At 33.0% G+C, this 24897-nt stretch overlaps 1 protein-coding gene across 1 annotated transcript in view; it reads left to right on the top strand.

Moving 5' to 3' along the window:
- The first annotated feature begins 408 nt into the window (after positions 1–408).
- LOC123701008 (dystrophin-like) overlaps positions 409–24897 on the top strand; it is a 335833-nt gene continuing 311344 nt past the window's right edge. The window contains exons 1-3 of the mRNA XM_045648414.1: positions 409–526; positions 15148–15236; positions 18793–18891. Of these exons, the coding sequence (XP_045504370.1) occupies positions 409–526; positions 15148–15236; positions 18793–18891 (306 nt within the window). The remainder of the gene's footprint in view (positions 527–15147; positions 15237–18792; positions 18892–24897) is intronic.

A 24897-nucleotide genomic window follows, 5' to 3' on the forward strand; every position in this document is an offset into this window, starting at 1 on the left:
GACACATGACATGTGCATATAGAGATTTATACATTTGTTTCCACCAGATTTCGTTCATAGGACCGCTCATATAACTTCCACAGGGAGCATCGCTACCTGAAACAGCACGCAAAATAAACATGCAATTGTGGCTTATCAAAGTTCAACATTAGGCTGGTTCACACAGAGCGAGCAGCCTCGCGAAGCAATGCTTCGCTGTACATAGTGTGCACGTGGTTTGGGTGAGGAAAGCGCGTATGCCATTTTCCTCGGTCGAGCCACGTCCACACTGACCTAGATACTCCTGCAGTAATAGCTGCACGAGGCTGCTCCTTCTGTGTGGAACCGCTTTATCACATGTTAACATCTGTGTAGGCTACTTCACGCAGTATTACATGTTAACTTCTGTGTAAGTTACTTCGCGCAGTTATGCTTCGCGAGGCTGCTAGCTCTGTATGGAAGAGACAATCGACCATTGGTCACTTACGGCTCACCACGACAATGCTCTCAATGACGCACAATGACAAAACGATGTATCTAGGCAGTAGTGAGTAGTGACTATATAAAAAATATTTATGATATACTGTGGCCATAAACTCGCCGTGTGCTTTTTATTGCCCTCTGCAGTCGTTTGCCAACTTTATTGCGAGGTTCGATTCCCGCTGATAGTCATTTTTGTTTGTGCATAATTTTTCGTAGTTTTGATTCTATTTTAAAGTTTATTTAGTTCTATAAAAAATCAAAATTTATAAACCTAAACTGTACCATTTAATTATATTCAACGTATTTCTATCAACGGTAGAGTTATATTGTATTCTATAAGCGACTAAAAGATCTTGATTTAGTTGTAAAATTTAATAATGAATTCATCATTTGTAATATATGAATTATAATTATCATCTTATAACATAAACCACAATGACCACTTGCATAAAAATTGAAACACCAAAATTGCGAGTCCTTCCGGGTGAAAAAAGCAAATTAAATAAAAAGAGCGAACACGCGATCACGTGACTTTCGAATAAATCATGATTAGCTTGTGGCAGTGGGTTCGATTCCGGCCAATTAAGATAACGTCGGTTCATATCAAGTGATAAGAGAAAACTTGAAGAAAACTTCACTTTGAATAATTTTTGTTGATTGAAAGTTTTTTTATCAGCGACTACAGGATCTTAATTTGCTTTCGTGTTTCGATCATTATCATTTCCTGACCCACTGGTACAAGCATTATGAAACATGAAGGTTCTATGTTCGATAATCTTTGAAAACAAAGCACAAAAAATGAACAAAACATAGGTACTGATACGTAACCGCTTCAGCAGCTTCAGAGAAACTACATTAACATCATACGTGCAAGTAATTACATTCTATTGAAATGTAATCAAGTAATTAATAATTATCTGCTCGGAATTACATATTTTTATGGATAAGGTGAATTTTTGAAAGCACTGAAGAGCCATCAACCCGTCGTGATCCCGCACAAGTGACGGCCCCTGCAATGCGGTGTTTGGGCTAATTGCGCCGATTACTGTACGAGTATTAGGAATATTTGCATTATTTTCGATAGTTTTTGCCAAAAAATGTTAAATAAATAAATTCAAATATTTCATGAACATGAACATGAAATTCATTGCGGTTGTAGAGCTGATAAACGAAGCAGTTGTATTCTAACGATAGGTAAAATATTCGCAATACCTAATAGGTAGTTTTGTTATGATGGTTTTCCATCCTTTAAGCAGTTCGGTATATATTTTCATAGAAAACAAATAATAGCAATGGCTATAATATTATGCCTGTTATATTAGTAAATTAAATATAATGAAGTCTACATCAATAACTCAGACAGCTTTTATAACATTAGTTCATTCTTGTACAATTAAAAGCTCCTGGTTCGATTCCCAGTAGAGACTTAAACTTTCAGCACATTGTGAGGCGGTTATTGAAATCTATTAGCTACGTATACTTACTAAACCTACGTTTACTTCTGTCCCAGAAGAGACGATAGTCTAGTCTAGAGTTCAAATACTGTGATATTTAGTATTTGCAGCATTCTACAGTACGATACTGTTACTGTGACACTTCCATTACATTCGACAGAAAGTACTGTTGCAATTGCATAGAAATAACGTCATATGCAATATTTAAAAAGTCCCATCATGAGGATAGGATAACCCCAAACGTTTGATACGGTTGTTATTTTCTAAAAGTTGTTGCTTCATGCCGCGGCTTTTCTTCTCGCAGAGGCTGTTTCTGGTAGTTATTACTGAGAAGTTAAAGAGAAGTTTGTTCTCTATTCAAAAATTACGTTAATCCTTTTTTCAATCACAATTAAATAATTTTGGAAATTTAAAATAACATTTTCGCATCCATAATATTAAAATAAATGAAAATGAAGACGAACATTGGAGAAGTGAACATTAAGCTCATAAAACATTTTACGTGACGTCCCGAACGAGCAGCCACTCGAGACGCCTTTTGTTCCAAGCTGAGATGTTTGATCTTATGTTAATGTAGACAGATACTGCTGCCTCGTCATACAACTAGCACTGTATGATACTAAGAATTAGGTATTCTATATAATGCCTAGGCAATGTCTGGAATACCTGCGATAGTAGAGTTGGAATGTTAAAAAATATTTATATTATGCGATTTAGGTAATCTACATAATGCGATATTGTATCTATCAGATTGCAAATGATAACTTGCTGAAATTCGTACTATAATTAATAAAAAAATATGAAATAAGTGATACGAATACGAGTAGGTATACTAATTAATAATACAAAGCTTTAAAAAGCTTAACGAAGTATATGTTCATTTTACAAGTATATTTTGTTATTATGGTAACAAATTACCCTACTTTTATAGTAGGTATAGTTTCATATTATTCGACGATTAATTATTTATGATAAATATACCCTACCTACGAACATATTTACATTACCAACCAACATTATTGATTACCTACATTTATAAACGGTACAAAATATATGCACAGTTAATAATAGGTATAAACTAATCGATTAGAAGAGGATTGGAAGGGGTAGCTCAGCTCGGAGTAATGAAGACCATTCTCTGAGGGTTTGGTCATTCAATTACCGTCAACAAGCCTTAACACTTGCTGTCGAGGGGCTTTCGTGTCTTGTTCCTGCTTTAAATGATTTAATTGTCGGAATTATAATTTAAATATTATAATGTAAAATAATTCTGATGTGTAGTTATTACTGAAATCTATACAAATATTATACAGCTGTAGAGATTGTTTGCTTAAACTCGCTAATCTCAGGAACCACGGATCCGTTTTGTCAATTATTTCACTGTTAGATATTCCATTATCGAGTAAGGATATAATATTCTAAGAAATAACACGCGAGGCCGGGTTAAATATTAGTTTGAATGTAATAAGAATGTACTGCGATTCTACACAGCTACCTAATTGATGTAGGTACCTAGTTGATAACAAAACGCAGCATATCAACGACTATTAGCAAAGTGAAGGTAGTTGGGTCGAACGTCGTATAAACAACGTCCGAGCCCCTAGGCACGATTCGTACGAATGCGCCACGAGACAAAGGAAAGCGGCTTTTTATAATATTCGACAGCTAAGCATGTTCACTTGAAATAATGACAACTATGTTGACAACTATTCATCCACAAAAATATTAAATCAAAAGTTACGTCTAACAATATATTATCATCACGCTAAGATCAAATTATAAACCTGTCATAAAGTTTACGATATGATCTGAATCCTATAATTTTAAAATGAAACCTATTCATTTATTATTTGACTATAGAATGTGTGTTTACATCACCATGTGTTATAGGTTAAGGTCAGGTGACAACACTCGGAGAACATATTATTCATATTATGCTCAAAAGAATTTAATGAATATTTAATATGTCTATGAGAAGTTTATGAAAAATCGATAACTATAAATTTGCATCCAAATATGACCTACTTTCTTAGTGTAGTCCAGCTTCATATTTTAGGAGATGCATTTTTTTAAACATTTTCTATTTTTACCTGGTATACTATTATTAGTACTTCACAAACCACCTGAACAGATTTGGTTACAGTAATAGGTAGGTACATACTTTATAATTCGCTTAAATACCTTGATTAATTGATATAAATTACAAATAGGTATATCATTACAATTACAATATACGACAATTTAATTCCATACATACCCAGATATACCTGGACGCCTAGTTATTTTACCTTTACCTTATGGAATGTGTAAGTGGTAAATACGTGAAGTGAACAGAAATTGCTAGAGATTCCGGGATAATCTCAAGATTACGACGCAATAACCCAAACGTACTGCTCTGAGTCTTTACAAGTTCGACTCAAATATTTACTTTCCCTTTTCATTTGGATGTATTCCACGAATGGAAATTAAATATTTTCGAAAAATTGTTATATTTGTGAAGGAAATGGAGCTTTTTAATGATTTGTAAATAAAAATGATAAGTTTGTGTTTCGGTATTTGATACTCGTTTGTTGAACGAATTTAAATGAAATTCGGTACCTGTCTGTTTGTGTTTAATCTGTCTCTTGGTCAAATAATAATTTGAGTGATAACTAATAACAATAAAAATAGATTGAAAAGATATCGAATACAAATTTTAATTTGAAAACAATTAGCTTTAGTAACTCATTCACCTGCCCGTGAAATTCCAAGCGCTTTTATTTATTTAATTTATATGTAACTTAGATATGTAAGTACTGACACATAAACACAGATGAGATACCTACTAGACATAATTAAATCTATTTACTATAATTTCTCACCTACTCGCGTTAAATTAAGCACAAGGGAAAATATTTTGTTTCCGTATGTATTACCTACAATTCCCTTTATGGGAACGTTATATCAAATTGGATTGCATTTAATGTCGATTTTACTAATGTGATTTATACGTTGCCTTGGCAACGGCGTCTGAATGGCGAAAATAAAACCTATTGGATTAGTGCGGTCCCTCGCTTTCAATAACCTATCGATTTCGATTGAAATATCATTTATTTTCAATATGTTTGGCGAAGTTGTGGTTTGGTAATGGTAAGGAGAAATTATTTCTTGTTTTCTTCAGTTTTAAGAATTGTGATATCCAAAAGAAGTTGTTACTTATATGTAACATAGAGCCCTAAATTGGTTTATTTTTAAAGAGCTTTTAAATAATGTGCGCTAGACTTTCAGTGTGTAGCACGGGTATGTAGTAAGTCGCTATCGACATGGGGTTTTTAATAGTTAATAATTTTCATCACAATCGGCTTAAGCATCATATAAACACTATACTATTAATATACAGGCATACGAGTAACAGTAATTAGATGGAAGATCTCATTCTGGCAGACAAAAGAAAAATTAGGTAAACATATGTACACTGCATTTGACCTACAAAGGGACAAACTACAACTATTAAGTAAAAGGAAAAGTTATAAATAAGTAATGTTACATCGTAATGTCACGAAGCGTGTTTAGCTGCCATTAGTGACGTCATCGGACACAATGACGCTGAAAGGGCGATCCAATGAAATGTCAGAACGTTATAATGCCTATAGATGGAGTTTTGCCTGAAAAGGTTGATAGCAACTTGTATAAGATTTTAATATTAGTAGGTCAATGTATTGTGAACTGGGTTAAGTGTGTTATAGGTCTACCAGAATCTGATGGCATATTTATATTTAAGAAATAAAAGATTTTCATGTGGCAATTTATTTGACAACTATCAAATTGGTTGTCAAATTATTTGTCTTTTTTGCAGTTGATGAATAATTTTTAGGATTTTGTCTAAAAAATCTTCGAAAATGTCGAAAAAGCCGCTGCGATCACAAGCAATAGGTGTTGTTTATAATATGTATAGAAAAACATTCGATGAAGAAGGGTCAAACACATCACAATTTTCAAATTTGAAGATTTTATTGGTACATTGGACTTACCCGTTTTGATACTTTAAATTAAAATAATATTATATGTAGGTAACTATAATATTGTTTGTTGATTAGAATATAATTTTATGAAAACTTATTACAGGAGTTTCCAATACGGCTAATAGTCAAGTCCAAGCTGTCCAAGTCAATTTTATAATGTGTGTATCTGTTAATACTTACGAAAATAAACATAGTTTTATTTTATTTTTTATTTTATTTTATAAAAAATTATGAGCAGTTTTGATCTACATTATGATTATATCGATATTTTCACATGGCATACTGGTACTGAATAATATACAAATATAGGTATGTGTTAATAATAATATGTATTACCTGTATAAAAGTAATATGTATAATTGTACATTATACATGTAAGTATGTGCCTACATAATATTAAGTGGATATCTCATTATTAAGTAAAGTATTGTCCATTTATGTAATGTGACTAATGATATTGAGGACAAAATAAAAAATAAGCAAAATCAAGATCGTTCAGTCCATTTTCCCTAGGGTTGCACACTCCAAATAATTTTGATTTCCCTAATTGCCATCAGATTCTGGTTTACCTATAGTTTGTTATAATGTTTGTTTGATGGGTTTTGGCTATGTTGATATTTTGATATTATGTTTGAAAAGAAACGAAAGTAGTGAAGGATTTTAAATAAGGGCTAGAAAATTAATTTTAAAGAATTGTGTAATATCGATACTTCTACAGCACATAGATATAATTAAATGCAAAATTCTGTTACTCTTAAATAAATAAGTGCAGTTCTATAAAACTCCATTTAACTGCAAACTAAACAAAGTGCATACAAATGGAACATGTAATTAAATACAAACAATAACGTTTAATACGCATGTCCTACATACATAGACCCAGACCCAGATCTAAACTAGAATAAAAGTCGACTATAGCTTTACGCAAGTTCTGAAAGAATTGAGTGCATACAAAGTTTCTCACAATGAAAATTACCATTTTCAGCTTTCATCCTTTTTATTATTGGTTTAACTGGCTTTTCATCCGCTTTTTCTAATACTATAATATTACACTATAAATTTGAAATTAAAGATTTTGACGGAATTTTATATATATATAATTATTAAATATATTAATGTTTAAAAAATATATTAAACAGACAACGGGAAGCGACTTTGTTTTATTCTATGTAGTGATAATAATTAATTGTAATAACTATGCTGCTTACGCGTCTGGGTCTGCGTCTGAGTCTTAATGACAGTAATTGCTTCTACGGGGTCGCGCTTAACGGCCACCCATCCAATCACTAACCACGCGTAACGTTGCTTAACCCACAGAACTATTAACTGCAACTCCACGATAGCTCATTTGACTAATGAATTAATATGTTCTATATATAAGCAGGATGGGGTTCTGTCACAAAGGTAGATGAGCTTGTCGGTCTGTGATGTGACGCTGAGTCGGCAAATAGGGCGTGAGTCGGCACATGTCGCCTATTTATAGAGGGAAGGGTGCTAGAGGTTGATTTTCATATGGAAATAGGCTTTCGATTATAAAATATATCGATTGTGATGATGACACAAGCTATCTTCCTTTGGTAAAACTCTATATAATGAATCTTATTAAAAAACAATGCAATTAAGGTTGTCTGACATACCTATGCATGTCTATATGCAAAATACATAGCAGGGAAGCATATCATCCAATCCTTTGCCGCAGTATATAAATAAAAATGTTTTAAAGCGTTTAATTAAAACAACAGTTTACACAGATGACAGTGGGGATATCTTAAGAGTGCTCGAATGTAACGCAGTGTGCTCGCATCCTGGAACTCGCAACTACGCCGTGATAATGCGGGATTCATTTAAATGTTTAAAGCTTGCGGCACAATGGGGAACTTTTTAAATAAATTGATTCAAAAAGATATTGTGGGCTTTAATTTAAAACATCGTTTTTGTAGATAACGGTTGCATTGTCATTTATGTGTTACTTTACAGTTGAATGAGAAAAGCTTAACTATATTATATTATGTATAATAAATTAATGTAGTGTGTTTGTAGTCGTTGTTTGTAGTCAAGTGCCTTGACTAATTTTAGCAACTGAATACGTGCTATAATAGAAACATAAATATTACTCGTGATACAGTTTACCTAGTGAAGCTCTAGCATATTTATAATAGATATACATATTTATAATAGATAGCTGGTTCTTTAAAAGTAATTAGGAACTCAGTACAGTAGAGAATGCTTTACAGAAAAGTACCTATTTAAGTGATTAAACTACTCGTAAGCTCAGTGTACCACCACCTTTACTGTTCGGTAGCAACTAGCATACTCTACATACTTTATCAGTCCGAACAATTTACGCTAAAAGCATCGCTGTTTAAACTGTCTTTTCTACTGAATTTAAATCGAACCATGTTCTGTGGAACACGTTTTATTGGATTTACAGAAAGCGAATTTTAAATATCGGTTTTCCATTTAAAATCTATAATATTATATTACCTATATTGAGTACGCAGTGGCTCGGAATATCGCGTATTTCAGGATCGGGATGATACATAAAAGGTTCGTTGTTTTGCTATTATACAAAACGGATTTGCCAAATGTATATTTCATCGCTACATGTGCATTGGAACGCAAAATGGGATTGGTACTCAAGGAAGTTGCGGTTCACCATTTGTATGATAAAGATGTACATTAGTACATTGTACACATATTATATTGTTAAGTTCAAGCTGTGGTACAAGAAAGTCGTTACTCAAGAATAGCTGAACAGATATTAATTATTATTAATTTGTAAATACTTTAAATTTTTTGAAAACTTAATAAAAAAGGTTCTTGAGGTTAAAAAAATTTGAATTGCATAAAATAAAAGTTTGTAAGTGATTCGAGTACTACCTATTTAGTTCTAGAGTATTTCCTGTTGTTGTTTATATATTATCTTCAAAACGACCTACATGCGTGTATATAACATTATAAGCCTCTACAAAGGCGTATTTTATGAAACTATTCACTACAAAATTCACAATTCCCACGTTATTAGGTGCAGTCAAAGCGCTGAGACACAATATAATGCGGACAATTTGCGGAGGTTATTAATCTTGTGGAGCGATGTCTAAGACATCTCGGGAATTTTAATCCGGCGAAAAAATGTAATAATACGAGAGTGAATTTGTTTAACGTATTGGAGATTTTGTTGTTCGGTGTGGGAAGGGCACGTGCAAGTGGAGATGAAACAATTATTGTTATTGCTTTGAAAGCGAGTATTCAGGCTAAACTCCATACTTTTGTGTTTTTTTTTTAATTCATGTTGGTACTTATGAGAAAACATCTCTAAACTTCTTATTCAAACCCACTTTGTAATTAATGTAAATTTTGACACTAAATTGTTTATGTAAGTATTTTTTTAATAGAAGCGATTTGGAAATATACTACTACTACTACCTTCAGGGATTCGTCTCAACATAAACAGATAATAAGAAGGGTCACTTTCCTTCATACTGGATTCGTTAACCTTTCACTATATTATATTTAACAATATAAAAAAGTAATTTATATACAATATGTGTATGTGGGGGTCGAGTTCTTTCGTTTTTGACGACGCTAGTTCTATTCCCCAATGATATATTTTTTATCCTTTTGGAAACTAAACAAAAAGTTAATACATTATTCCAAAATCGTCTTCAATCTGTAGGCTTAGTTCAATAAATTTTACATGAGCGAGAAACGTGAGTTACAGTATTAGGATAATAGATTTATTACATAAATGTTTATGAACAATTGCTAGGTACGTAAGTGGTATAGGAAGACCTATACGATAAATCTTAGAATTATTTAGGCAAGTTAAACAATATTCATCCATGTCTCAAGCACATTATGATTTAAAATAGTAGTGTTAATAATTATTTGTGTAATTTTAATACTAACATAGTTTTTAAGGTAAAAAGATACTAACAATTATATGGATGCAATTATCTGAAATAAATCAAATAAATAAATAAACCCAAGTTTATGTAACATTTAGAGCAGCTAGCGTGAAACTTAGCCGTGTCGAATTTCCGCACCGCTTAGTGCGAGAGCTGGTCGATGTAGTTTGTGCTTTATCAGTTTTTTTAAGAATTCGTCTATGATGAAGCGAGTTAATAGAACTACCACGCAAGTTTTAGAAACGTGTCTAAGTGTACTGTAATTATTTAAAATTAAAAAACAGCCTTACAAATAGAACAGAATAATCAGTATTATGACATATTTTTCATTTAATTAGTACAAATAAGTATTAGTAAAATAATTTAATTACTACTAGAGCATCTGACCAGTTTCTTTTTTCCAAATGATGAAATATATCTAGTATTTGGAGGAAAGTAAAGCAAGCATAAAAATGAGTTAAAGATCGAGTATAGATCGACTATAGATAAGAAAAGTTTTATACACATACGAAAGATCGTGAGCGAGCTCCTGTAGTGTAGGAGGGCATTTCGCATTTGTCTGCCGACATGCGCTAATGAGGATCGTGCCTGCGATTCCTGTGGCCTGTAGTCTTGCTTCCAAACGACTTAAAATACTTTTACATTTCATTTGTTATCTCATGTTCAGAATTTTTATAATATTTTAAATGCACTTGATTTATTGCTCGCACGTACTCCTCGTTCTTGCAAAAAATCACGCCGAATTGCATTTCATATTTTGAGTTTTTAGGTATTATTTTTCAAGTTGAAAATGTTTGAGCTTTGAACTTAAACAAGCGATGTGTCATTTAAATCGGTTCAGTGAGTTAGCTCTTAAAGTGATAATAGCAGCAGTAGCAAATATGTAGTTTTACTTAACTTTTACCTCATTATAGTATTCTTGTTGCAAGTATTCGTCATAGTAACTATATAGAAGGTAATCTGTGGTATCAGTATGTCGGTATTTCTTTATTTAATTCTTCAACAAAACAATCGATCCTTTAAATCAAAATATATGACTGATTCCACTGAATCAGAAAATTGATATATAGAGAAATATTTGGCAGCAGATTTATTTATCCTTGTCTATATTACAATTACGGTTCAAATATCTGTGTATTGATTTGAAATATTTGCATTTTCCCTTTTCGTATTTCGCATTTTAATGTTCTCGTTCTTCAACAAGAAAATTACCCAATATATTATGTGTTCTTGCAAAAGATCTTTAGGTTCGTACGTAACGAAAAACTATTTGAAATTTTCATAAGATTAAGAAATACTTACAGTTTCTTGCCGTCTCTTCTCTCGACTTGACTCGGTGGTAAAACAAATCAGTTTAAAAGCGCATGTATAAGAAGCCTTCTTATTAAATTTTCTTTTAAAAATAAAATAAATGAAATATCTTCGAATGTCAATAAGATTATGTAGATATAGCTACATTCGCGGAAGGGTTCGTCAGATTAGCGACGGCTTAACCGGAGCCTCCATAATGCTTTGCGGCTTGTCGGCTTTGTATCGCGGAGAGATTTAAAATAAACGGCTATATCAAAAAAGCTTTCGTTACTTTGATTTATAACTATATCGGACTTTTTGAACATAACTATGCAAATCTGGATTATAGATTGGTTGACAGGTTGTATAAATCCGATCAACAGCTTTTGCGTGGTTGAATAAAAATTTATAAAGAAAACATGGAGTTTTTATTCGATCGAAAAAACTAAATGTATACAGTTAAACAAAATTTATTCAATTAGATTAACCAATAATACAGTCAGTAGTATAGGGTACAATATATTCAAGTGAATTAACCTCCTGAGACCCAGGATTTTTTTTTCTTTCTTTTTTAATAAAAATTAGCTGTATCTGTTCTAATGCAATTATAGATATGCAAAAAAATGGAAAAAAAAATCTTTCGTGGAAAACTTGGATTTTCTTTATGTCATGTATATATTACAGGGGGTCCCAGTTCCAAGTGTAATAAGTTTATGAAAATGAAGAAAAACTACATGTTTTTTTAGTTATTATATATTTTTAAACTTGAATCCAAATATCTATTATTCTATCCATTGTTCTGTGTCAATTTTTTGTACCCTGGTTCAAAGATATGTATTTTTAAGGGTGAGCAACGGCCAGTTCAAGTATTTTGCACTGGCGCGGCGGTGTATTTATACTGTCACGTCCACCTCTAGGTCTTATTTCTAATCCATCCTCTCGGTCAGCCTCTTATAATACTTGGTCCACGTCATGTGCGTCCCCGAGATGGTCTGCCAACAACTGAAGATGACATACATAGTGACGATTCCATTCTGACGTGACTCATACTCATAGGACGAATGGAAGAAGAATCAATTTCTGGTTATTGGGCGGCTTCATCGGTATCATTTGGGGGATTATCTTCATCTCAAACATTTATTTATTCAATTAGACTTCTTCTAAAAGCACTTTTGAATCGTCATAACAGTAAAAACATTTACCACCGATTCGGAAAGCAGTATCTATGGAGAAGAAACGGCAAGAAACTCCATAGGTCCATCATATAGGTCAATATTTGACTCATCCAGGTGTTGGTAGATCTCAGTATCTTATAATCCTTGTAAATTATAATAATATCTGTAACATAAACTAAAGAATGTCATATAGGTAATACATGGGGTCTTTGTAACCAATACCAATTTGGCAAGAATTGAGACCAAATGTCCTACCAGTATGACATAAAAGTAAACATTCATATTTTTCACAAGTTTTAGATTTATCTTACAAAATAACTATTGCGGTTGCAGAAATCATATCTATTATAATTAGATATACAAAGATATACTGCAATATACTAATGGTTCCACTAGAAATCTAAGATTACTGACCACGTGTTTACCGTCGCACAGCCACCATCAACTTTGAAATGAGAATACTTCAAATCACTGACACTTATAAAACCAAAAACCGTTTAATATAGCGGATGACATACCACTACATCGATTTGAGGTATTATTCCCGCATATACGCAAAAGATGGCGTTCAAATATTTTTTTATTGTCTATGTAATATATATATGACCGCAGGCCCCAGGAGGTTAAGTAAGCTTCAAATATATGAATGGAAATAGCATACAAACAGGTGAAGCTAATAAAAGAGCGTTAAAATTGCGGGGAAAGTCGCGGTATGTGCGCAGTGAAATACAATATATTAGACATCACAATCGCATTAGAGGTCGAAGGGTTAATCTTGTTACCGCCTGGGAAGTACTGGTATACTTTCTGGTCATGTCCGGTTTCTATTACCTACCTCACTGTATATATTAAACAATTATTTGTATGTTTACTTGCTAATAAGGGGCTTATCGAACTGCTGATCCGAATTGAAACTTTTTATTGGAATGATATTGCATCGTTTTTTATTAAAATACACTTAATTACATATTTACCTTATATAGAAATTAATACAAGGATTATATCGATATATAGGATAAATTAAAGGATATATTAAAATATTCACTATCAATTTATTGGGAATATAATAAAGTACATGGAAAATAATAAAGTATTGAAATACATCTGCCACATAATCCCGAAGGAAAGATTAAAGATTTTAATTTTTTTGTTCCCTGTTCTACCTTTTGTTACCTTATTTGCAAGAAAACCCAATGTAAATGCTTTCTATTTAATGCATAAGTAAGTAAACTTACATTATGTAGGAAGCGAAGTACTTAACATTAAACTCTGTTTAAAGTAAACGACTATTAATTTGCATAATTCCATCGGGTTCTGTTCCGCGAGTCGCAGTCTTGGAAACTTTTGCGAATAAAACGAGAAACTATTTCTCTTTAAGACGATTTCGTTGCTTTCATTATTGCCAATAAAATTGTTTCAAAGCTTTTTAATTAAATTAGATTGCGTTTATATTAATAATTAATATACTGATAGATACTTTAAAAAATAAATAATAAATATTAATAAATAAATAAATATTATAGGACATTATTACACAAATCGACCTAGTCCCACAGTAAGCTCAATTAAGGCTTGTGTTGTGGGTACTAGGCGACGATAAATATAATATTTAATAAATACATATATAGATAATAACACCCAGACCTAAGAACAAATAATTGAGTTCATCACACAAATATTTGCCCTGACCGGGGATCGAACCCGGGACCGTCGGCTCAGTAGGCAGTTAGTTTACCACTGCGCCAACCGCGTCGTCAAAACTAACATAAAACGTCAAAATAACTCATCATTTCTTTATTTAGGTATATTGATTGATTAAAGATTCTCGATTTCTCAGAAAAGCTTTCCAATCAGTAAGAAAATATGGTTTTCCATTTTCTATTTCAAACCATTATGAAATTCTGCGAAAATAACGAGCTCTCCTAAGTGTTATTTTATATGAATGTTTTTATTATAATAACAAGTAGCTTATTTTTTTCTCGCAGAAGTATTATATTGAATACTAGCTGTGACGCGCAGTTTCACCCGCGTGGCTCCACTCCTGTTGGTCTTAGTATGATGATAAATAGCCTATAGCCTTCCTCAATAAACGGGCTATCTAAAACCGAGAGAATTTTTCAAGTCGGACCAGTAGTTTCTGAGATTAGGGCATTCAAACAAACAAACAAATTCTTCAGCTTTATAATATTAGTATAGAAAGTTAACAGAGTAAAACACAGAGTAAACAGTTTTAGGAACCTACACAGATGAGAAAATTTAGACAAAACAAACACTGGAGCCTAATTATTTTCTTACATACCCATTATTAGTCTAATCGATCTTCTATTTGACATGTTTTTGAAAACCTTATTTAACCATCATTTATAAAATTAATTGTTATTTCATGAATAATATTTTATAACTTTCGATAGTTAAGTTAGCGCATACTTGTAAGAAAATGCATGTTCATCATCATGTCACATGCGACAGTATCTACATAAATATATAATTAAAAATGATATTGCATGAGATTATTGTTATTGGCGAAGGCTTTAATAGGTAGGTATGCTAAAGACATAGGTGACTGTAGCGTTGATGGGATAGAGCTTAAATAAAACACACAATATTACAGATATTGAAATTCCAATAACGAGACCTTTTTTATCTAAATTCACACAAACATATTATAAAATAGTTTATTTTTAAACTGCCTTCCGAACGACATCACGATTCAAAAGTGCTATAATTGATTATAAACTAATTTTTTATACACCTAATGTTCATAATGTGTCTTACATACTGTTATAGAAGTCGAGTTAACAAATAAATAATTAGTCTATTGTATGTAGGTAAATAATGTATTTGTTTTTTGTTACAGATATAAGCGCGCGGGTGGGGTCGCGGCGGCGCTCGTCGCAGGGCTCGCCCGCCGCGCTGTTGGCCAACTTCGACACCAGCGTTCTGCAGGTTTGTATGAACATACTAAAATAATTATAAGTAAACAGAAAAATGTTTTAATGATAACACATAATCAACTAAACAGTGAAATATGTTTATTATAGAAGACAGGTTTTATCATATTATTTTAGAAATTAAGATATCGTAATAATTAAGAAGATGGGCTACACAAATATATTTTTATGTTTTATCACATAGAATAGTGTGTATGTTATTTGTTAAAGAAAAATGCGTTTTTCAAAATACAATATTGTACAATTTATACATTAGGTATGCATTTTACTGGACTTTGTTGTTATTGCTAATATTTTTAGTGATAGATATGTTTATTTCACAACAACAAAGTAAAAAAACAAAACTCTACACAAACGAAGCAAGTACAATACCACAATACTGTCATTCAATAATAAACTTAACTTAAAAATTCACTCGAAGAGCGCTTTATTATGGAGAAATACTTTTAGAAAAAAAAACAGAACAGTTAAAAATGTCTCTACTTTGTGGGATTTAATGAATTGATTTACAAAATTGTGGATTGTGTATTCAAAAGATAAGACGCGACGAAACGGTGCAAGTGTTACAATTCAATTGAGCGCTTCGTCAGGCGAGCCTTCGTGGTCGGCAACGGCTAGGACACACCGGGCTGAAAAGAAAAGAAATAAAAAAATATTATTAAAGTAGAAAACATGTGAATTGTAGAACATAGTAGTAATTGAAAGTCCATTTTAACAATGTTAACGTTGATATAAGTCTCGCTAGTAATAAACAGTAGATTTGAAATATTTTATTTTGAACAGGTTCTTGAGTTGCATTGATAAATTTATCGTAAATGTGAAATTCGTCTGCACAATAACAATCTGTCTGATAGACATCAGGGACATTATCAGGTAGCCGAGAAACTCGCCATTAATCTTGTAGGTAATATCTAAAATTACAAAATATATTGTATCAAAAATAAAACAATATTTATAAAAAATGCTCATTGTGCCACCAGCCCAAACAAAGGCCCAATAAAATTAATTCAATAAGCCCAAACCTGTCTTTATTCAATTCCTTAGTCTCAGATTTATTCAGTAAATGCTGGACCCGATTTAAACCCTATTTAAATTCAAGAGGGCTCTTGTAAGAGTGCCATTTTATTGATTTTAAATTTAGTACTAAGATATACGATGGTAGAGACTTGAGTACGATCACCAGACTTGTATAATAGGTAATCTTAATGTTTGAAAATTAACCTTTTGTGTAAGTTTTATAGGCGTTACAAAATTGTAGTATACTTGATTGAATTTTTAAACGGACATCGTCGTAAAATCTAATTATTAATTTAAAACACATCTGTTACAAAATAGTTTCGGGCATTATAAAAAGTCCTTAGATATAATAAATATAAAATAAACGAAAGCAACAAATATAGTCTATTTCTACCATAAACATGAATCCTACCGAAATCCATAAAAAAAACTAAAAATAATAATAATTTCCGCAAACAAACCCAGGTCACAAGCATATTCAAAGCAATGATATTACAGTAACAAAGATCTGAACAAAGACGCACCGTTATCAATATATTTTTAATCTAAACCATGAAACCTTCGAAATGGCGTAACCTTCACCCTTGAAATGGCCGCCCGAAACCATTCAGCCTGCTCATATACTTGACGTGGAAACATACGGGCGGAAAGTGGGTGCGAAAACGCGGTGGTAAATTGTGGCGGTTTATTTTAAATCTGCTAACATGATTTAAGCTGTTTTTTGTGTGGTGTTTGCTATGTTAAGGCTATGATTTACATATTCAATTTAAAAATATTAAAAATCGTCATTCAGTGACAATGTAATTTTTCTGTTTTAACCACGTTATTGCAACCACAGCTCGTAGTAGTTTAATCAATACGTGCTCAGAATAGTTTAAATTATACATTGTATTTATACAATTGTTTATCCAAAAATACAGATGTACCTTTTTAACATTTTTCACATTTTGTTTATCTTCTCAATACTAAAACCTCTTATCCTTTTCCATTACTAGCTTCGTTTACAGAATGTACCCACGTCTCAAGTCTTCCAAACAAGTGTGTTATACCCGACATAAATCTGCAGAGAATGTCACAATGCGGGGTTAGGTGTTGTGTTCCAATGAATATTGTTTCGGCCTATATTGTTACGGGAAGGTTTCGGTCAGTAAAGGGTTTATGTAGATCGAACTGTAGCGAACCGTTCTCAACCTTCGGGATTGGGTGTTATTTACTTTCATGGCTTTTGTTTCGTGTTCTAGTTATATCTGTGAATCTGTTGAATTCAAAGGTTTTAGTAAAGTATTCATAGTGAGAAGAATAGTGTGGTTTATTTTATTTTTTAAATTGAATAAATGTATGATGTAGATGCTTACATAAACTTGTAAAAAATTAAATTACGTTCGTATTTTCGTAAGAAGCGCTCTTTACATGTTAATAATTTAAATGGATGTTGCAAACAGAAATTCTAAGCTAAGTTTTAATTTTACCATGCAATTATATGAAATGTCGGTTTTCTTATGAACAGTAGGAAATAACAACTAAACACCACATGTATAAGTTGCATAATATAAGTTACCATTTATATGATTTGAAATGAGGAATCACATTATAATATGTAGTACTAATAATAAAGTCACCTTCTTTGTTGAAGAATAAAATGTGAGATAGATGGAGCTAAACACTGAACCTCGTAACCTAACTAATTTATTTCACACGCAATCCCATAACCGTAGCGTTCCCCGCAACATCTCGTAACTGTATATCACGACACCAAAAACTTGTTGTATAAATCAGTATCGGGATCCGTCCGATCGATCTGTGTGGCCGATACAGAATATTGTTCCGGCCGATATTGCCGCCGAAACTGCGGGACTCGAGGAGCCCAACTGTGGACGATTTCGCTCTTGTTGATTAAGATATTTGCGAGTTTCGTGGTTAGATTGGGACGATATTGCTGTCGATTATATTATTTTGAGTTAAAATAAAGTTTCATGGTTTTGAAAAATGAAATGAGATTTTAAAAGGATTTTGCGTATTCTCTCACTGTGGAGGAAGGAAGGTGGAATTCCTCCACAAACAATACCTTATGCTTACATGAGTAATTTCAGATCATAAACTAAATAAGATTTCGGCCGGGTTTTAAAATATTAAATCTTATTGGCTTTCTCCTTTTTTTGCTTTAAATATGTAATTACTTCGACGTAACATTTTATAGCACAGACTTTATGTACTTAAATTCAATTCCAGTCCTTTTAGTATGGTCATGAAATGAAGCTTAAAATGCAAGAATACGTGCGAATTATAGAATATTTATTATGTTCGTGGAATATTGCTTTTTCCCTGCTTCGTTCTATTCGAAATTAGAGAACATAATAATATACCTAAACATGTAACTAATTCATAATCTACATCAATAGGGTACATTGATGATTGAATTAATTTAAAAACAATTCTAGAATTTTCCTCTTCAAAATATTATTTCACTACCAAAAAGTAGAATTTGGATTTTATCTATTGTAATTTAGGTTTACACATAATATATTTACACACAGATCCGTGACTGGGTGTCCGTGGAAGTGGATATGTTGCGAGCGCAGCCGGTCGCCGTGGGCGACGTAGACGACATTCTGCAGCAGCTCGACAAACAGAAGGTTAGACTTTTTATATAGATTACTACCTTAACATACGCGACTTCTCTCGCATAGTTAGAAAATAGGAGAACTTTTAACGCTTGGGGCATGCTTTCTACCCGTGGCTGCGATTGCGTAGTCTGAAGAGTTGCGACCTTTTAACGCAGTAAAAAGTAACTTATGCCTACAGACAAAAATCATAAAATCGTGATGCGACATGCAATAAAGACAGATAACAAAACACACAAGACGTTTGTTATATAATTTGTAAACATTGCTGTGTTGTACTTTTTTATAGAGCATTATTTGAGAGGTAAAGAACGTGGTTATTATATTAGGTACTATCTATGAAAGAACTATGAAAAGAACGATGTTTTGCTTAAATAAGTTAAACAATAAACAAATTACGACTTATTGAAAATGTTCACTAAAATAAATCAGCTTAAAATATAATATTATTTTAAGGGAATAAGAAGATTATTTTCCTAAGTGTAATATTTTACGCTAGCTATAGCTTTCCGCCCGCGGATTCGCTCGAGTGCACTTCACATTATCAGGCGACAGCTATTCTCCATAAAAAAATGCATCTCATATTTTATCCTTTCACCCGCACTTTTTAACCAACTTCAAAAAAGGATGTTCTCAAATCGTCGGAATCTTTTTTTTGGTAGGTAACAAAAAGTATCTGGTATTTTTCAGTATGTTTTTTTGACGTAAATCCATTACAAACAGACAGAGAAATTTTAGTATACACAGTAAAAATACGCGTTGAAAAATATCGCAAAAAGCCAAGTGGTATCGGAAAAAAATTGGCAGTTCTATTAAAAGTAACGCAAAATAATACATTATCCCGACGACCGTAATACAAATCTTATTATTTGCGAGGGATCTCCATCGATCCTTATGAGACAGACGTGACTCGAATGGAAATTAGTGGGGTTCCGTACCACGATATGGCATTTCACACGGATACTGTACAGGTACGCTGTATTTTAACAATTTAAAGTCAACCTTAAACTTAACTTAAACTCAATCACAACAATTAAATATACAATTGAAACTAAAACCGAAACAGAAATCGATATTCACACTCACACTCAACCTTATGTCTTTTTTTTATTATATTGTATGAAAAAAAATAGGACAAGGATTTCTTTATTATATACTTAAGTTAATAAAATCCCTGCCTTTATCCTAAAGATGAACAAAAACATTTTATTTCTTCGTAATAATAAAAAACGTTCACACTTTCCATATAACAATATTATTCTTGTAATTTTTCCCTGTCTTCATCGACTCTTTGTAACAAAAGCTTTTCCGGTTCGAGTTTATATACAGCTTTTTCATCATCATTAGAAATTCTTTAGAATCCATTTTCTATGTTATACATTTTGTATTTAGGGCTGATTTGCCAATCCTCGGTTAAATCTTATCCGTCCAATAAAGTATTACTTACACAATAATATATATACAGGATATCACCTAAAAACTGTCAAAAAGTGGGCAAGTAACACATTTTTGAAATGGTTGTTTAGTACGGTATTCAATTTATGTGTGCGGCAAGAAATATATTACTCTCCGTGTGAGTAGTATATTTCTTGCTGAGCCCAATAATAGATTCTCTCGATTTATATACCAAGATGGGGGCTTTACTGCGCATGCGTGAAGAATAGTGAAGTCTTACAGTTTTATCGATACTCGTGATATTATGTAAATGAAAATGTTTATGGCAAAAACATCGATATTATCATGTTTTCATTTCTTAGATTAAATATTACTATGCAAAGATTAAATATTTTATTTTGAACATTCATTTGTTTTTTTCAAAACTTGTGGAAATTGAACGAATTAAATATTTTTAAAGTGAAACTTTTGTTACATCGTCTCAAACTTTTTGGTCTGTGTAGCGCATGTCGCGTGACGCAGGATACGTACGACAATTATCGTATAAATACGATAATTTTTAGTTAAATGTCTATAGTGTGACAAAAAGTTTCACTTTTACCGTGGTTTCATAAAACAACACAACATTTTTTTGATTTAGTTAGTTAATGCCATTTATTAATTTAGTTCCTAAATTTTCACTGATACAATACTATATGTTATACTACTAAACAATAGCCTATTATAAACAAATTTAAATGTATCATAAAAACAGAGATCTGGTTAAGAAAATCTAACACAAATATTTTTAAAGGTAACATGCATATTTTATAATTTGGTAGAAACATTATATTATTCAGAAAAAAAGTATTTTAAAATTGAAAATTTTGTTACATCATAGGCAACTATTTATCCCTACTTTGCGGCCGACCGTCGTGCGACATGCAACACAGACGAAAAAGTTCGAGACGACGTAATAAAAGTTTCACTTTATTAAGTATTATTAATAATAATAATTTGTTTTTCACGCCATATCATAAAATTCAAATTTAGATACTACATACATTTTAATTTTTAAAATATCTTATGGATTAACAGCTAGAGGAGATAGTACAATACGTATATCATTACAATATATATTACAATGTATATAGTAATGCTCAATACGTATATCATTTTTATAGATTTTATTTATAAATTTGTATATAATAAAAAATAAACATTTTTATCGACAAATTTACACTTACACATCACTACACCCCCACCACTTTCACGCATGCGCAATGCAGCTCACAGTAAGCCGGGCGGTTGCTAGGCAACCTGTAACATGACACACGCTTGTAGTACTCAATCTTGATTGTGTTGTAAATTTTTCAGTCCGCTCACGGCCACGGTTAAGGGTGGACGTGCGAAATGATTTGCGGATGTATTTACAGGAGCATCGACTTTTACAACTCGTTTTATTAACTTGGCATAATATATTATATCTCTCTCCATAATACACGGGTATCGCCGTAAGGATGATACCCGGTCCTTTGGAAGGCTTACGTGGGGTCACAGGTCCAACACGCAGAGGCCCTTTAGAGAATTTAATGTGTTGTGGGACACCAGCCGCAGCCTGCCCATGGCTGCACTATAGAGATACAGCCCTGGGCAGTCCGAAGCCAATGTAGGACTATTGCAGAAAAATGGAAATGAATAAAACTGGGTTATGGAAGGGGGTGTTAGATGGACTGGTATATTGGGTCTATGGGGACTATGGACGTCTGCCTTTCATCATTATCATCATCAGCCCATAAACGTTCCCACTGCTGGGACACGGGCCTCCTATGAGGGTACAGGCCATAATCCACCGCGCTGGCCCAGTGCGTGTTGGCGGATGACACATGTCGTCGAACTTTTTAATTCTTCGACATGTCGGTTTCCTCACGATGTTTTCCTTCACCGTTCGAGCAGTGGTGATGTTACAACATGCGCAGATAAATTGAAAAATCAATTTAATTCCTGCGCGCTCGCCTGGTCTCGAACCCCGGACTTATCGATTCGAAGTCCGAGGTCTCACCACTGAGCCAACACTGCTCTCCAACTGTCTGCCTTTTCAATATTAAAAATTGAAAATTATGGCAGACGGTGACTCGCCAGTTCGGTTGATGGGCTCTCAAAAAGGTTACCGATAATGGCAACAAGGGGGCAACATCAGCTGAACGGCTGGGGGTGTAGAGAAGTGCGGCACCGGTTTCACCATCGCGGGCCCGCGGGCCCGGAGCGGGTTTCCCCGCTATTACGCCATTAGACACTTCCACCCCCGAGCATATAGCTCTAGCGGCTCCACTCTGTACGGCCAACAAAGGCAAGCCAGAGGTAGGGGATCCTGAACCTCGTCATTGTTCACTCCGAACTGCCACCGGGACAGCCCAGAGGTGAGGACAGGGACCTCCCCCGGGAGCGCTCGGTTTCCGCGGGGTCGCTACTCCCCGACACCTCGCCACAAGGTGCCCTGCGGGGATATATTATATATTATAATATATTAAAAGTTAGGATAATTAAATATATATTGATAAAATGAAAAATGAAAAAATATCTTGCGTTGAATTTTACTTGTAAACTTCTATAATTGTATGGACAATAATTAGAACATCCTTACGGCGATACCCGTGTATTATGGAGAGAGAAATAATAATGAGCTAAGTATTTGTACTTTCTACTAATATTATAAATGCGAAAGTTTGTATGGATGTATGGATGTTTGTTACTCTTTCACGTAAAAACTACTGAACCGATTACAATGAAATTTAGCACACATATAGAAGGTAACTTGGATTAACACATAGGGTAGTTTTTATCCCGGAAATCCCACGGGAACGGGAACTATGCGGGTTTTCCTTTGCAAACGCGGGCGAAGCCGCGGGCGGAAATCTAGTTATCTTATAAAAATACAGGACAATCATTGTGGGTTCAATAGAGATATCGAATAGATATAGATTATCTATATTAGTCACTTTCTACGCTTTTACTCCGAGAGCGGAGATGCGGTCTAACTCTAACATAGGAATATTAGAATTCTCACATAGAAATTTGTTGTATACCTCCATATAATATGAATATAGTATTTCGAAACGAATGTATTGCAACAAAAAGGATTTTCAAAGAGTGCTTCGCATGTAATTTGCGGGAAATGCAGTTTGGAGTGAACAGGAAATTGTCGTCTATATGCACTATGCACGTAAGTTGAAATATATACAAGCTGTTAACCGTGACTGCGCTTGAAAATACCGATTTCAACTACTGAATTTCTTGCCGGTTCTTCTCCATAGACTGATTTCCGAATCGGTGGTAAACGGAAAACTATGTTATGACGACTCAAACGTGCTTCTAGAAGAAGTCTAATGAAATAAATAAATGTTTGAGTGTTTCCTTCACATGCAATTTATTTACAAAATGATAGGTCAGTATATAAATTAATTAATAAATATTTGAAACGTTAAGTATTGAAATACATTTTTATCAAAATAAACACAGCCAGAACATTGAAATCGTATAATTTCTTCCACTAATGGCATATTTGGAATTCATGTTGTACAGATATGTCTTTAAGTACAAAATACAGTAAGAAACGAAAATAAATAACTTGCAAGTGAGAATTAAAACAGTTTTTGTTGCATTCACGGGCAAGAGAGAGCTTTCACATCGTAACCTCATTAAGAAGAGCTTTGTTCGTAAATTAATTGAATTTTTTATAAGCTCAGTCGTAATTTTAATTTTAACCTTCTTTTACTGTGGTTAAGTGGAGTAATGTTATATGAACTATTTTTATCATTTGCTAACATAATATTACCTATAGACTGAGGCTGTAAAATGGTTTTGTTTGTTTGATGTGATGTATGGTTTTTTCTGAATAACTAAATGAGATTTCGCTGAAATATTTATGTGTAGCTAGATTAAAGTCAGGCATAGAATATAATATACTTAGTCTTTATTCATGTGAAAAACGCCCAGTGTTAAAGCTATGAGGAATGAGGATTATAAATTATGTAGATCTTTGAATTTTTTAATAAATTATGTTATTAGGTAATCAGCATCAGCATTACATCCAGCCGCTATAATTTCTTGGTTCGTTTATTATGGTGATAACTAAAAACCGGGTTGAAACATGAATTTAATACGCCTAAAATTTAGGCGTATTATTTTTATTAGGTTAATACTTAATATCTCTAGTGATGTTTATTCTTCTCATTCTTCACATATTTAAATAATATTTATCAGAAATTAAATGGGGTTTACTATACGCACAATATTAGACATGTTCCCACGCAAATAGTCGACTCTGGTATCGGGAAATTTCCAGAAATTCGCACAAGATCGACTTTATTGGGTGACTTTATTACGCGTGGTGACCGTAAGCGAGGCTTGCAATCAGCGCCTGTGAGGGCAACATGTCTTTAGATACATACATAAGATATATATTATATACTTTAGAGATACGTTGTAGTGGAGTATTTGATGTTCTGTAATTTTTTTCTCACAGAGTGTAAGGCCTGAACTGAAGCATATTCTTATATTATATTCAATCGATTAGACTACTTCTAGAAGCACTTGAATCGATATAACATTAATTTACTACTACTCGTTAACCGTTACTTCGCT

The sequence above is a fragment of the Colias croceus genome, chromosome 20 (genome assembly GCF_905220415.1).
Source record: "Colias croceus chromosome 20, ilColCroc2.1".
In the NCBI taxonomy this organism is placed as follows: Eukaryota; Metazoa; Arthropoda; class Insecta; order Lepidoptera; family Pieridae; genus Colias; species Colias croceus.